Genomic DNA, 18,108 nt, shown 5'->3' on the forward strand with positions numbered 1-18,108 from the left:
AATGAACTGATAGCTGAAATTAAGGTCTCGCTCGGTCCAGAGAACAATATTTTTGGAAAAACACAGCGTAAATAACTTACCTAGTCCATATTAATTACATAGGTACTCATTAATAATAAGAAAAAAAAGAAAGAGTAAATAATATCATTATTAATGCAACATCGTTACATATTTTTTGTGTTTTGTTAATTTCTTTATCGTTTAGAAACGTCAGCGCGACTTTGCGAATGTAAATCATCGTTTTCTCTCTTAGTTAAGCTGAGTTCATAGCTATACGTCGTCTATCGTGTCGTATCCAAAAGTTGAGTTTAGCCCAACTCATGATAGATATGTATGATTACACGTTTACAACGGCCAATCAAAATACGATACAAGGAAAACGACACAATAGACGACTTAAAGCTTCAAAAATCAAAGGTGTATGTTTCTAGTAAAAAAATAGTAATTCCGTGTCCATGTAACTAATTTCTATCAATGTTATTGATACTATAGGCAACCTTTAGCAAGGTGTAGAGGACACACAATCCATATATTATAGTTATTAATATGTCCTTGATACAGGTAAAATTTAAATGGTGTGGGGAGGAGGGCGATAAAATGTAACGGTATTTTACGATAAGGTGTGAGGAGCTAAAGCGGCGGTGACCTGATATTGCGCTCACATATTGTTATAGCCATGCAGCTTAAAGTTTATACTCGCTCAGCACAGAGCGCGCCCGTATTTTAAGGGACGGTGGTAGTGTCGAGCAGGCGCGCTCGACAACGATTTTCCACACTCGTGGATAGGGAGACGGTGGTGCAAGCCAACAAATACACACACACACACACATACACTTTTACGTGAAAGTACACTACACTCCACTGCAACATCATTCCACCCAACTTTATATAGCGCTAGTGTGTCCACCTACATTATATTACTATACCAACACTGCTACCGCAATATCCGGTGTTGGCGCGGTGATCGTTGTACGGGATCCACACGGTCCGTTGCATATTTAACGTCGTTCGTGTTGAACATGTTGCTGCTGCTGCGGCGAATGGCAGAATAATCAAATACCCGCAGTGTATAGCGAGTTGTTCCGACCGGAAGATCGCGATATCGCCACCACCGCAGACTTCCACAGAATCGGCGAATGGCACCCAGGGACAACCAGGAGCTAGTGCCGCTTACCGACGGTAGCGGCCGCCCAAACGACGATGATGAACTGGAAAGCCAAAGACCGCAGAAGAGATCGACCGCTACGTGTCAAGACGACAACGGTAGTGGTGGCGGCGGCAAGGGACCGATAAACAGAACGCCGATAAACGACATGAAGACGTCAATGCTCGCTTGTAAGCAGGTCATAGGACTCGGCACGCTCTGGAGATTTCCCTACGTGTGCCTCAAGTACGGTGGTGGTAAGTTATCCTGTCTTCGTTCTTATAAAATAATATATTATGCGTATTACAAACTTATAGTAGGTACTCAAAAGATACTATTACACCCGCGTGCGTTCTCCCGTTAGATAAACACACTTCATATTTTTATCTTTAAATTTTATGACAATGTGATCATTGTTTCTAATATTAAATAAATTAATAATATCAGTTATGCTGAACGAAAATTTAGTATCATATATTATGTGCAGCAGTGTTTGTAAGACGTAAACCACAAATAGGGATGTGATGTACAAGTGCTAATTCATGATAAAATATTTAATAACATATAGGCAATAGGCATAATATATAGTCTAATCTCTAATATTTACACGATGACGTGTTTCTTCACGAATATGGACATTTGGTAATGTGATAATATTTTTCATTTATTTTTTTTTATATTTCTTTTACGTGATAATAAATAAAAAATAAAATAGTACATTAACTTGATCGACTTAAGTTTGGAAATAATTCAGATTATTTATTGTAAAATTGAATTATAATAATTATCATCGGATTAACAATGAAAAGAATATAAAATATTAAGTACCTATCTAACTAAAATACTATTGGTACACAATATATGACTCTTAACGAATGTCACTTCTTGATTTATGAACAAAAAAAAACCCAGTTAACACACAAAAACTTTATTTTTTTTAATAAAGCTTACAAAAATATAAAATTTACCTATTATAACCTAGAAAAATTATATTCATGTATATCTATTACTTTTTGGTAGGTAATATATTGTTTTATTAAAGTAAAATATAACTGAACTTTTTAATTGTAAGACTAAAAAAAATTTTAATTATTTTATTTTTTATTTAATAAAATAGTACAGGTAAACATTAATAAGTTTATATTTCTTATTAATTGTTAAGTGTTATTTATATTTTCATTTTATATGATATTAGTTCAACAAATTAACTAGATCATACTATATATTATAGAGGTGGATGATTTGGGCACCATATATTTTTATTTAACCATAAATCTATGCAAGCCTTATGGTATATACATAAACACTGAAGTCGAGCTATTCTTTGTCCAGATTCCATATTTTCCAGACAAATTGCACATTCAACATCTCTATCTATATTTGCCACGTCTTCGTTGTACATCTTAGTTCGCAATTCAGACATATTTAAACATTGTTCTACATGTCTGTAGAACAAATAAACATTTATGCCAAATCAAAATAAAGGTTGTTAACATAATGTGTTGTATACATTTTTATATTATTAAAACTAATTATTGATACACCCGCACGTGTTGTTATAGTCTTACAAACATAAAACATAGCAAATTTACGTTCAATAGAATCTTTGTTACCTTAAATAGTACGGTGAATTGACCTATTATCAAAGTTAAAAGTAAGAATATTGAGAACATTATCTGTATCCAAGCATTAGATTTTATCGATATTTTAATTTTTAAGCTAGATATGAGTATTTTAAATTTTTAACACTTATAAATTATAAATTATAATACTCATATTTTGCTTAAAAATTAAAATATCGAAAAGGTAAACACTGAAGCACAGATAAAATGTTCTTGCCTTTAATATTTGTAATAGGACAGTTAACTCTAATATTAAAGCTAACAACATAACATCGGTTTTACTAAATTATATATTTGTTAGACATGTCCAAGTATGTGTCCTCTTAAAAACATTTTAAGCGCATATGATTGTATATACCGACGTATCGTGTATAAATATCGAATAATTTAATATTGAAAAAGATTAGAATAGTAGAGACTCTGTATAGTAAGCTATAGTACTACACTAATGTGTTGCATATATATACAAATATTACAATTATAAAAATTAAAATAAAGTATATAATACATAATAATATATTATAGTATCTATATATAGTACATAGTACACTACAGAGGCCGGGATTGATGTTGAACACTCGTTTTCTTTTACTTTTTATAATTTCGAATAGTAGTATGTTTACTATATAGTATATACGTACATGAAAGCAGTCATTACCTATAAAAAAATTTTAAGTTATACATGTATAATTAAAATTTGTATACTTAACAGTAAAAATAAAAAAAATTGCAAATTTAAATTTATTTTATAAAACTTCAACTTAGTACTGAAATGTTCACATAATTGATATAAACTGAAATAACAAAAAATATCTTTGATTTTTTTTTTAATTTGCTGCAAACTTACTAGGTTATCGACTTTGTTAACTATAAAAGCACATATACATTGTTTAATGTTCCCACACTAATAGTTTGTAATTAATAGAGATGGATAGATTATAAATTAGGGATTAAGTTAGATTGTTAGAATAACTCTTAGTTTACTGTAAAATATAATTCTGGTATATCCACGGTCAGTTATAATTTTTATTATTAGGTACTGTAGTTATATCAATAATATGTTGATGATTATAAAAAATGTAATTGATATTTGTTTGTTTGGGGCTCTATCATCAAGGGTCGTATCATGTATTATTGACTTAATACTTTGTTTGATTCATATAAAATTAATTAAATTAAATTTTTAAAAATAATAATTACAGATAATAGAAACGTTACGTATTTTAATCCCTAAATGTTATTCTCTAATTTTTATATTATTTTGTATTTTATTTGTTACTTATATAATAATACTATTCAATAGATAATAGTAATCACTAAATTTTAAATGACTTTTTTAGTGCGCTAAATTCATAAAATTAAATATTTTATAATATTCAAATAATTTTATATAGTATAACTGATATTCTACTAAGAAGTTTTTGTGCAATGAATAACTATAAAGTTAGGAAAACCCAATAGTTTTTTACTTATTTGTGATATTTATTAATAATAGATTAACAATCGATTTACTTTAACTTATAACTTTGATGTTTTAGATAAATAACAACTTCTTTTATTATCATAAAATAATGTTTAAATATATTTAATATTAGTATATCGTCATATTTTATTTTTAACATGTAAATTTTATCAATTAAGTAACAACTAATCAACATTTTATACTATAATCACTGATTAAATATACAATATTTAATCAATTTCAAATATCAAATGCCTATAATTATTTACATACCTACTTTATAAGTTGTTATAGTAATTATTATTTATTAGTTCTTTAGATATGATTAAAATTATATAGGTATATTATATTTTATTTCTTTCGTAGCTACAGTTTTTGCGTGATAGGTACGTTAGAATTTAATTTAAATTTAACACGCACAACTTCATTGATTTTCAAATATCTAGAACCTACATCTATAAGTTAAAGAGGTTATTATAGTTTGTTTATTCTGAATATTTTTAAATAAAATAATTATTATTATAATTAAATTTTGCTAACAAGAAAATATTTAAATATCTAATTTTTATTTTATATTACAAAGAATATCGAAATATGTGTGCTAAAATATAAATAGCTAGGTACCTTTAATAATACCAATGTATAATACATATTACATTTTATATATCTTGTTAGCTATTAATAATCTTATACACTTACATACTGATATATAGTTTAATTAATTTAAAATATTATGTTAATTAATTTTCTCCTATGAAATAGTTTATATTTATTTTTAAAATAGTAATAACATACAAAATTGTATGTTTTAAAATAGTATACAAGATGATTATTTTATCAAATAAAACTCAATATTTAAAATCTATTAATATTTTTTAAAAAAATGTTGCTTATATACTAATATTTTCAGTAATAAACAATTTTTTTTCTTAAATATTCTGATTATCATAAGTCATATTATGCTTTTAATTCAATTTTCTGAAGCTTAACATTTTTTGTAGTATTTAGATACATCAAAATTGAAATTTGGAGTTAAGTTTATGAGCTATAAGTATTTAAAGCTTAGATAAGTAAAGTGGAGTGGTATATATATACTCAGTTAAATGTTAGTCTACTACTCTGATTACTTAAACTTTAAAAACTAATAACTTATAAGTTACCTGTACGAATTTCAATTTATATGTATAAATACCAAAATATTCCAAAAATTTTTATTAAAATTTACTTTAGAAGCTGAAATTGAAAACGTATATTGTCATTCAAAATAATAAAAATCTTAAAAAGTTAAAACAATAAAAATAGATTTTTATTGTGAAAAATAATATTTAATTTCAAATGGAAATTATATAAGAAATTTTTAAATAATGAGTGTTGTTCAATAAAAGAATCACCAAGCACAGCTATTAAATGGATATATTGATATAAAGTATATTTTTAAATTCAGATTATTAGATATATACTTAAAACCGAAAAATTTATATAGTTTATTTTGTATTAAATTATTTATTGACTCTAGTAATAAAAATTGAAAATTGCATAACAATAAAATCAATAATATTCTTTGATTAACACTAACATCTCATTATAATCACTTTATTTTGAAAAGTAAATCACGAAATGCATTTGAATGAATGTTTTGTAATTTATTACTTTTTGCTATTTTTTTGTTTCATATTCATATAAGACATAGGTGTATAATTAAAAATATCGAACGATTATTTCTCTAAAATACCAATTGGACCAAATTTTCAATCTATATAGATAGATCAGGAAGTTCTAAGTGAAACTTTTGAAGTACTTGTTTTTTCTAGTTATTAATAACAACTTTTCCTAAAGAATAAAATAATTTAAAATTTTTAAATATATATTAACTTACATGTTAAAATGATACAATGAACTATTTGAAATGATTTTCTGACATATTGGACAATTTTCTTTTCGGCGCTTTTTACAGATTTTAAGTTTACGATATAAATACATAAACCATTTTTTACTTGGATTATTGCTTCTTCTTTGATTCATTTGGGTTTCTAAAATTTTGTTTATTATTTTAATGATAATTTAAATGTTTCTATAAAAACTAGTAACTATGAAAATACATTTTTTAATTATATATTATGATAAGATATAAAAAACTGTAAAAATATATTGTTGATAATCACAATTTAAATAAATATTGATAGGAATTAAGAAATATTAAGTAATTTGTTTTTACTTTACTAGTAATTTATAATAAAAAAATATCGTTCAAAAACAAAATAGAATTTTAATTATGATTTTATTATTACATTAATTTTTAATTTCAGGTACTTTTTTAATACCATACATGGTTATTATGTGCTTAGTGGGTTATCCATTACTTGTTATGGAAATTGGAATCGGTCAAAAATTGAGACATAATAGCATAACAATATGGACAACAATTAATCCTCAATTAGGAGGCATTGGCATGGTTATGTGCCTAGTAAATATCGCTATGTCTTGCTATTATGGAACTATCATAACTTGGGGAACTAAATACATGGTTGACATGAATAAGGTAACTATTAATATTCTTAAGTTCTGAATATATCTAATATGCATCTTAAAAGTTATTTTATTAAATATAGAGTAAAACTGTAATTACTTCTTATTATTTTTAAATGTATATACAAAACTATAAAATATCATCACTTTATAAAGAATTGTAGTACTTTTTAATTTTAAATATAACTATTTTACCTACTTATTATTTTATTTTAGTTTCCAGAACTGTGGCCTCCACATGGACAACCATCTATTGATCCCAAAAGATCTCAGTCATTTTGGCATAAAACTGTATTAAACGTAACAAGTTCTATGGATGAAACTAGTGAGATACAAGCGGTACAAGCATTTTCATTGTTTTTCACGTGGTTCTTTTTAGCTATAATGCTGGCAGCAGCTTGGATTACATTTAAAAACAAGTATATTCAAGTATGTATTATTTTAATATTATTTAGAATAGAGTATAATTTTTATTTAATATTATGGTATTTATTATTGTTTCAGGCATTTATTAATTTTTCGAATTCAATATTTCAAAGTTTACCGTTTTATATTCAAATTATAATATATGCAATCCCGCCAATTTTATTAGTTGTTGTATACATTGTAGAATCAGGTTATGGATATATTAGCTTCTTGTATATCACGTCTATAGAGGTAATTAGTTTTTAAATTTATTTTGGATATTCAAAATAATATAATGATGTACAGTATATCATTATGTATAGGTATTTATAAGAAATTATAGTATCTTCTTCATTATTTTACAGTTAAAAGACTTGTTGGTTTTCCCGATCTGGGTTGATGCTGTTATCCAAGTATTTTGTTCTTTGGGATTAGTACATGGTTCATGGACGTCTTTCGGTTCATCTTCTAAACGTAAAAGCAATTTTCTGTTGACTGCCACTGTGGTGGTATCTTTCAGTTTCATTTTAGTATTTGTGTGGACTTGGTTTATAGTTTCCACAATAATACCAAATGTATTACAGGACATTAAAAATTGCGTTATCGGGTAAAATCAAACTACAATATGATAATATTGTGAATTGAAAACAAAACACGTTTATTTATATTCATTTTAATTTTTTAATTGTTTTGATTTCAAATTATCAAGTTTTTAAAGCAATTATAAAAACTTTTCACTATTTAATCTTAGTGTTCATGATTTTTAGATCAGCTTATAAATGGGATAATTCTAAAGATATGCCTGCACACGTATTTTATAGCAATAATTATGATGCACTAATTGCTAGTCGAAAATTAGACGACACATTAATGAGTTTTGATGTTCAAGAATGTAACATGGAAAATCAATTCAAATTGGTAATATATTTGAGATATATAACTGATTATTATAAAAAAATGCATGGTTTGCATAATGTAATAGATTTCGAGGTTTTATGAATAAAGATATAATTCCTATATATAAGATTTTACTACAATTAAATCTATTTCAATAATTTATATTATATCAATATTATTTCTGTTTCATATTTTATATTGAAAACCTAAATATTTGTGTGAGGGGTATTACCAGTGGGTGACTTACCCTATCATGTTATGATAATTTCTAATTGTTATCATAATGACTTATTGTACAGATTATGTGTATAGATTGTCTTTTTCTTAATAAAAAAAAAAAAATAAATAAAAATATTTTATATGAAGAAAGTCAAAAGAGTTATGTTACTATAATTTAATAAATTACAATACTATAAGTACTATATTAGTTAAAATTTAAAAATATTTTACAGGCAAGTAATGGTATTGGCCTAATTTTTATAGCTCTCGGAGAGTTTACTACAACTTTTTCGTTTGAAAAAATTACTGGCTTTAATCAAACTAAATTTGTCATTAATATTCCACAAATATTACTTCTCATGATTAGTACAGCATGGTTATTACGTTTATTGAACTGGTTTGTCTGGGCACTTACTGAAGTAAAATGTTTGAAAAAATTGTCTAAATTTTGTATTTCAAGTAAGTTTTCAATATTTAATATAATCTATTATTTAAATTTTTATCATTGATGTATGACATAAGATTATATTATTACTCTGGCAGTAACAAAATAAATAAAATATTTAAATTTAAAATATTTAATATAGGCATACTTTGTACAATATGTTGTGTCTGTGGATTGGTATTTACGACTAGAACGGGTGTATATTGGCTTTCATTATACAATGAAGTTTTTATCAACCCGTGTTTGACGGTATTAGCTCTTTGTGAGGTTTTAATTATTGTATTCATTTATGGATATAAACAGTAAGTGCTATATAATATAATAATATTTTAGTTCCTGTGAATTAATAATGTATTATTTATAATTTAATTATTAGATTCTTACTTGATATATATGATATGACTGGACATACAATTGGTCGTTTATCCATATTCATTTGGAGACATATTACTCCAATGTTACTGATATTAACATTTTCATCTATCTTGACAGTTGGTATTTTAGATGGCTTCAGATATGAAGTTTGGACACATAGGAGTGTAAGTAAAAATATTCAAATTACTGTAATTTAAGCCATACACATTTAAAATGAATTTGAATTTTCAAATAAAAAAAACTTGTATTTTCAATTTGTTATAAAAAAAAAAACTATTATTTCTAAGACCTTTGAATATTGATCAACAAAAATTTTCATAAACATATACTTGCATAATAATTTATTCTTTGAACAATAAAAAGTATTTAAATATTTAATTATTTCACATAAGTATATGATACAGTCGTTATTCGTTAATTCGAACCTCGATAATTCGAAAAACTCCATAAATCGAACTAAACACTAAGTCCCCTGAGAAAACCTCTATAATTAGAAGAAAATGCATGTATTCCGGTCCCCTCGATAATTCGAAATGTCTGACGGTGGGACACACTCTACAATTTGAATTTTTATTCCATAAACCTCTATAATTCGAATTTCCTTAAACGTTATTATATGTAAGTTCATATGTATGTACAATGTACATACATATGAAGATAACGTACAATTTATTTGACATAATCGTAATGAAACTTATAAGTTATAACGTTGGTGGTTTAATATTATCGTAGTTGATAAACGTTATCGTACCTTATCTACCTAATCTAAACTTTTGTCAGGATTACGTAAATTTGTTGAGTAATCTGAAATGAACGAAAAAAGATGCGATACAATTTTCAATGCTATCAATAAGTTAGACAACGCTATGAACCAAATTGTGGCCACTGGCCTGCAATTTATCACAAAAAAAATAACAGATTTCTTTAATATGTAAAATATAATAATATAATAAATAAATATAAATTAATAATTATAAAATATAATAATATGTATGTATGTATATTTTGTATAATAAATAGATGTCAAAATAAATGTAATATGTACATACATACAATAATTTTTCACCTTTCTTTAATTCGAATTAATTATTGTCCCTCAATTATCCAAACACTCGGTAAATCGAAAACCTCTATAAATCGAATTTTTAACTTGGTCCTCTGAATTTCGAATTATCGAGTGACTACTGTATATAAACTATAATATAAATATATTTTTTTTTTACTGTAAAATACTAAATTGTAGATAGTCATCTATTATTTTATACGCAATAATATTTACAAGCGTCATAAATAAGTTTATTATTATTTAAAATAGTTATCAGTGAAAATTAAAATCATTAAAATTTAAAAAAAATAGAGAATAATAAATTGCTTAAATTTTAGAGACTTATAATTAAAGTATGATATATCAAATTTACAATTTAATTGAGCTTAGTGTAAGGTTAAATAAATATTTAAATCTTTTATAGTACACACCGCTATAAATTACACATTAAAAATAAAGTGAATTAGTAAGTTACAGTTCCAGTTTACAATAGGTGTAGATTGTATTTTTTCATTGAGTATGTAACTGTAATAAATTTATTTTTTTTGAATTCAATGATAAATCATTTTATACCAAAGACAATTCTGAGCGAAGACAGTATAATACTTAGTATGTCAACTTATTATTATAAATTAATTTTATTATTATATTAATACAATAAGTTAAATTAATTTTTGTTAAAAACATTGCATTTATTACACTCATAACTATTATAATTTAAAATAGTATAATATATTATAATAATATATTATATTAAATGTGTATATTATTGATATTAATTTTATTCTGACTTACCATAAAATGGTGTGAAAAGGTTTCTTGTATAAATGTAAATTATATTCTAACTTAATTTCTCATAAAAATATATTGTGAAATTGTGAATTAATCTTTTTTTTTTTTTTTAATGTCTAGTAAATAAACTTATTAAATAACTTGTAACAAATTTTCAAACTTAAGGTGATGAATTAATATCTTTTATAATTTTTATAATTCAAAATAATTTCCAAATTTTCATGTTTCAATAAATTTTGTAAAAAAAATTAACTTTTTATACTTGTAAAAAAAAAAATTAAGTATGTATTAATAATAATTTTCTATAAGAAAAAATTATGAGAAATTACTTGTATTGTTTTATTACATTTTCAAAGTTTTTACTAGTAAACAAAATTTTCATCTTACCTAAATGAAATAATAAATAATTTGAAAATTATGTCATATCACTTGTCAGTAAAAATGATAAATATTCATTTGATTATTTGGTAAACATTTGCAATCTCTAAGTTTATTTATTATATAAGTATATAACATCAGTCACTAAATTTAAAAAAAAGTTACGCGGATACTTTCTAGATACTGATTTTCTATATGATAATGAAGTTCATCGCATAATCAACAATATATATATTTATCTATTATACAACATTAATTTAGAAGTTAATAAAAAAATAAAACTTATCAATTATTTCAGAATTTCTTAACAAAGATGAGGTATCCATATTGGGCTCAACTTATAATTTGGGCGATCACAGCTGTATGTCTTCTTTTAATATTGGCGTTCTGCATGGTGGATAGTCGACAAAATCTGACTTTCAAATTTTTAGAATCTCTGAATAAAGCAAAAAAAACTACTAGTGAACATATTAAGCGATCAGACTCAGGATTGTCTGGAAAAGGAATCATCACGGAAATTGATGTAAGTATATAAGTACACATGATAATACATATCAAGGTTTTTTATATTTATAATTTTTTTTTAATCATGAAATTTCAATAATTAACAATGTTAAATAATACCTATAAAGTTGGTTAAATTAGATAAATTTAAAGTCTGAGATAAGAAATGTAAAACAAATAACAATATATACTTTTTATGCCTGTTTCGTATAATAGGTATACCTATAATGAAGCAAAATAAATTATAAATATAGATACAATACTCGTATGTTGTATCTATATTAATCCCCGAGCCAAAAATTGTTATTTATTTTATTCCTAATATTCTAACTGTATACTGGAACTTACAAATAATTCATTTCATGAAATACATTTATACATCGTATGTGTATATTTTTTTTAGTTTGACGATTGTCATGATTCAGAAATTGATGAAGAGCTAGATACTTCAATAGCCCAAGCTCCAGTACGTATGTATAAAATTGAGGTTCTTGACTCTTGGAAATCTGCGAGAGGTCAAGTTTATCTTTAATATGGGACTTAATACATGTCATGAAATTATACTTATGTTATAATATTTTATAATTTATATGTATAGTAAAATTTATACTATGATTATATTATTATGTATCGATGTGATTTAAACTTCTTATACATTAATATAAATAGCTATAAATCTAAATTGAAATTAAATTTTTTTACGCATAGGCATAATATACATAGTATCTAGTAGATACTATCTATTTATAGTGAATTCAATATCAATATCATTTGTTTTCCAAAATTGTTTAAAGAGCTATTCATGGTTTATCTTGATGTAATATATATACCTAATATGAATAAAAATACGTAAAATTCCTATTAACACAGTAGGAAAAAGGTCAAATTGCTTATATCAAATTGTTTTAGCAGTAGTTCTATGAAAATAATATTTGTAACTGTGACTACATTTTTTTATATACTTACATTTTTAAACAAACGTATTGATATGACATAACATAATTGGAGTACCTGTGACCTTCCAACTATCAGCAAAAATAGACCAATAATTTACGTAAAAGAAAATGTATCGCTCACTTAAATTTGATATTAACTGTTATATAATATGCTCTAATGACTTCAAAATGAGGAAAATCATGTAAGCGTTGTGAATAGAACATTTTTAAAATAAATAAAGGTAATAGGAATTAAAAACTAACTTAATAGTAATAACATGAAAGTTTTATTTATACATAATATAACATAATATATTATAATTATTTACTAGACATTCAATATTTTCTTGAGTAATTTATTTTGTATACGATTTAAAGATTGTTATTAAAAGTAGAAGATTTCCATGTACATTTTAAGATTACATTTAATTATGCAAAGTTCACATTTAGAATATAATAATTATTATACTGATCACAGTAAAATTTTACATGGCATGTTTATATTTTTAAATTCACTTTGAAATCACTAATTTTCATAGTCAGAATAATAAAATAATATAATATATTTATATTAATAACAAACAGTGCTCAATACATTAGATTTTCAAATTTTATAAATTCATAAACTTGAATTTATTAGATTACAATTTTCATTAATTAACATTAATTGGGGCTTAGTAAAAAATTCATTAAAAAAAAAGTGTTGTGTTGTATTACGTATTACTTGATATAATTTGTTCCTAGCTCAAATGCATAATTTATGCTAATACCTAAGATATTAATATATTTATTTTTACTTGTGTATAATTTAATGTGAAAAACCTTATGGTGCCCATATATCTTTAATACTTTTTTTTTAAATATTGTACACATATCACATTATAATATAACATATTATTCAAAATTATTAAATATATAATAACTTATTACACTATAGTTATAAAATATCAAGAATGTTGTATGATATTATATTATTCTCTTAATATTAACATAATTAAATTTACGCCGTCCATTGGCTATAATAAAAAACTATTGTACACATTCCATTTATTGACTAAATATTTGTTTTTAATTGTATTTTTTTTTTATGTTTGTTGAACTAAAATTTATTTAGTCATACAGTCACATATAGATTGTTTAGAATTTACTCAATCAAAAATGTTTGTTTCTTGGTATATAAAAAATTCTAAATTATATTTGCAATTTAGAAACCTATATTTATATGAAAATAATGTTTTTAAGTTTGGAGTACATATTATATATTGTGTTAAATGTTAATTTACCATATAATAAAGTTATTGACATCCAAATCCAAATAATAAATTTTTTTTATTTATGTGTGCTTAATAATCTTCATAACTATATAAATTTATTCTTATAATATAATATGTACCTATATCTATAAATAAAAATTAATTATGGTTTATGAATATTGATTACCACATTACCGAACTTTATTCAGATTATTATTGAAAATTAATAAATATTGTCAATAAGTCACCAATACACGCACAGTAATTCACAATTGTAAACATCTTGAAATTGCATACCATAAAACAGGTGCATAAAAAATATTTTAACTAGTATTGAGTTTAAAATATGAATTTAATCCAATATTGGATAAGCTTTGTTAAAAACCACTGAAACGTTAGTTAGCTACCTTGATATTGATAATCGTGATTAATAAATGCCATAATATAATAATTATTATTATGTCCCTATACATATATTCGTTATTCTATGAGTATCTAAGCACATAAACTTATAATATAATAAGGTAAATGGTAAGTTATAAGTGGTCATAAAATTTAAAATTGGTTATTCATATTAGATAAGTATAAATGTGTGACTTAAATTTTTACCTATGTAGATATATTAAAAAAAAATGAATTATTATCTTGAACGTAAAATAAAAATTTAAATAAAATAATATAGTACATTTTAAAAAACTCAGTAAATATTTATAAAAACAATTAAATTATAATAAATATATTATAAACTATTATTTTAACACTCTATATTGTTTATTAAGAATAGCTATTTACACGACCAAGATTATCTATTATCGATTCCGTTAATAGCATCAATCACAGATTTCTATACCTAATACTTCTAGTCTGCGGCATCAATTTTATAAGTTTTTTCTGTTAAATACCTATATTAAAATGACTTTAAAAATAAACTACAATATAAGTATATTATATGCAATATATTTTTTTTAGATATATGTTTATTTTTTAGATTCATATATATATATATTATTATATTTTCTAAAATATTACAGATTATTACATTATTTAAAAATAAAATTATGCGCGAAGTTATCGAAAAATAATAAATTTTCTTTTCAGATGTACATATTAAATATGTGCTATAATATAATATTACCTATATAAATTATTATCGCAAAATAATATGATGTACAAGATGATTCATCAAGCATGCCCATCCTTATTTTTCCCTTTAATAAATAAATAATTCAAAATCTAATTTATGTACATTTTTTTCTTTTAATAAATAAATAATTCAAATTTGATTTATGTACTTTTTTTCCTTTAATAAATAATAATTCAAAATCTGATTATGTTGTTTTTTTTATTTGTATATAAAATATACATATAATAAAATAGTAAGAAATCACATTTCTAAATATATACATTTTAATGTTATTTAAGAAATGTTCTATTGTAATACAAATTATTTTTTTTCTAATGATAGCTATATCATAATCAACCTTTTAAATCCTGATCGGAACGATAAATGCATTGGTTCTATAATAAAGACTATTTTAATACGAGGAGTAAGAATTCGTCAATTATAAAAATACAGTTTTCGAAAATAAACAACTTTTTATTTTATAATTCAAAAATTAATTATTTATAAAAACTTAAAACTATTCCCAAATATTTATATTATAACTTAACACGATATAATTTCAAAATATTTTGGCTTTTATTGTGTTATTTATATATTATATATGATACATCTATAATTCCAACTTGAGTTTTTTTTTAATTTCTTTTTAATTTGTATATAATAACATGTTTGTAGTAAACATACTTAAAAAATACTAGGAATCTCATAATTCATCATCTAAGTACTGAAAAATATTAAAAATCATGAACAAATTTTTTTTAAGCGTTATCTTAATTTCAAATATTGATAAATTTTGTTAAAATCACGAAAATTTGAGTATATTTTGTAATTTATATAAGGATTCATAACATTTTAATACGAGGAATAAAAAAAAAAAATGGTAAAGAATTCTTTATAGTTTTTTATTGCGGATATATAAAAAAGTATTATAAATATTAAACTAAATTCATGTTTTACGAATGATTAAAATTCAAATTTGACGATATTAGAAATATTCAAACATTTTAAATTCATAACAACGATTTATCCTGTAACAAATGTTGTTATTTTATTATTAAATTATTATTCAATAAGCATTATTCGTAGAAACCTGACACATTCTGCAATACTGCTTAAGTTTTTATTTTTTTTACACAATGAAACTTTTAAAATATTTAGACTAATTTAAAAATAATTTTAGGCATTTGTATTTTTAATTTTTTTTTAGTTTGTTTATTACCACCCCGACTCTGAGCAGTATAAAATTTAACACTTATTTACGGATGTCAGTTGTATTGTCTAAAATGTTAATATTTACGAGTACGATCAATACCTATTTCTTATTTAGTATATAATTCGGTATTTTACATTAGGTTAGTAAATAATACTTGGCCATATTATGATATATTTATGGAAAAAAGGTAAATGCTCATCAGAATATTTAAAATTGTATTTTATTACATTATCATCAAATAAATACCTTAGTTGTCGAACTGTCACTATATTGTAGTTTTGTGTAGTAAGTAGTTTCAATTGCATAACTGTTATACAAACGTTGTAACTTATTTTAAAATATTATTAAATTAAATTTTAATTTGTTATAAAATTCCACAATACTTTTATTACAAAAACATTTCTTCAAAACAAATATAATATGTGATATTTAAAAGAATGTCAACACAATATTTGTTTTATTTTTTAGACCCCCTTGAAACAAAGGAAAAATGCATTCACAAAAATCGTTTTTTATAACTTTTTATAAATAGTATAAGTAAAATCATCTGTGTTACAATTATGAACAATAATATGTTTGACTTATATTTTTCAGTTTTATATTTCTGTTTTAAAAATAAAAAATAAATTATTTTGTATGAATGCGTTTTGACTATGTTATGCCTACACCAAAGAATGTAAATAAATGGTGCACTGAGGTTTTCTTCAGGAAATCTTATTTTGTTATGTTTATTTAGGTATAATTATGAAATACAATTTCTATGCTGTGTTTTTGTCAAATTTAAAATAAATATTATCGTTATTTAATTTTATTTGAAAGTTTTATGAATAGTAGTTAGTGGAAAAAATAAGAAGTAGACAAGTGGGTATTGCTCGCCTGTTTATTATTAGGTGTCGATTGAATCACTGTATTAGGTATGTTAAATTTGAGTTTAATAATGCTCCATTATATACGAAAAACGATTTTAAGTAGAGATGATCTTTCAACCTATATCATTTAGTACGTATATTATTTCATGATCATTTTGAGAATTATACCATATGGTCCATATGTTTATATAAAATGATAATATAAATACTTGGTAAAGATTTTAAATGTATTTGCTTATTCGTTTTTGAATTTAACATAAAACAAAATTCTTTGAGGAGAAATGGGTTACCTATTAATTATTATACATAGATGAATATCCAATGTGCAATAAATTTTAACTTAAAATAGTCATAAAAAAATTTATTTATCCTTTATTTTTGAATAAAAATCATATTCCAAAATTTATATAGAACATTGTATTAAGAAAGTTAGCAGAAAGAGTTATCCGGTTTGTTTCTTTATGTTATTTATAAATTGTACAGTACTAAGTATCTATAAATGAACAATTTTAAGTAAAAATAGTAGGTATAGGCATGATTGTAGTAATTTCTCATTTATTAAAATGTATATAATAAAGATAATAGGTAATCCTCAAAAATGGTTTTACAAATATATAAACTAAATGTAATATTAGATCTAATATTTATTATTTAGTATGCTTAAATAGTTTTTACAAGTTATAAATAATAATAAATCAATTCAATTTAAAACCACCATAGCTCTCAATCTTTAAAATTTATCACCATGGTTTTTTTATCTTTGGTACACAAAATTAAATAACTCAAAAACTACTTGTTTAAATTTGTATTTTATTACGTCAATATTTTTAGAAAAATTATAGTAAAAAAGAGAATTCTCATTCTAAAAACTGAAGTTATATTGACTCAACCCATAAAATAT

General features: G+C 23.4%; 2 protein-coding genes across 2 annotated transcripts; one reads left to right on the forward strand and one right to left on the reverse strand.

Annotated features, from left to right (window-relative positions):
- Nucleotides 1-1,136: 1,136 nt before the first annotated feature.
- Nucleotides 1,137-12,444, forward strand: LOC112596056 (sodium- and chloride-dependent transporter XTRP3-like). The gene is made up of 11 exons (XM_025341523.1): nt 1,137-1,401; nt 6,535-6,767; nt 6,971-7,183; nt 7,259-7,411; nt 7,525-7,766; nt 7,927-8,077; nt 8,509-8,734; nt 8,863-9,022; nt 9,097-9,259; nt 11,609-11,833; nt 12,218-12,444. Exons 1-11 carry the CDS (start codon nt 1,137-1,139, stop codon nt 12,344-12,346), a joined length of 2,160 nt encoding a protein of 719 aa, XP_025197308.1. The 3' UTR covers nt 12,347-12,444.
- Nucleotides 2,370-6,250, reverse strand: LOC112596057 (E3 ubiquitin-protein ligase ZNRF2-like). The gene is made up of 2 exons (XM_025341525.1): nt 6,105-6,250; nt 2,370-2,589 (listed from the first exon to the last, which is right to left on the reverse strand). Exons 1-2 carry the CDS (start codon nt 6,248-6,250, stop codon nt 2,370-2,372), a joined length of 366 nt encoding a protein of 121 aa, XP_025197310.1.
- Nucleotides 12,445-18,108: the final 5,664 nt, after the last annotated feature.

This window comes from Melanaphis sacchari, unplaced genomic scaffold (assembly GCF_002803265.2).
Source record: "Melanaphis sacchari strain LSU unplaced genomic scaffold, SCAv2.0 Contig2_pilon_pilon, whole genome shotgun sequence".
NCBI classification, from domain to species: domain Eukaryota; kingdom Metazoa; phylum Arthropoda; class Insecta; order Hemiptera; family Aphididae; genus Melanaphis; species Melanaphis sacchari.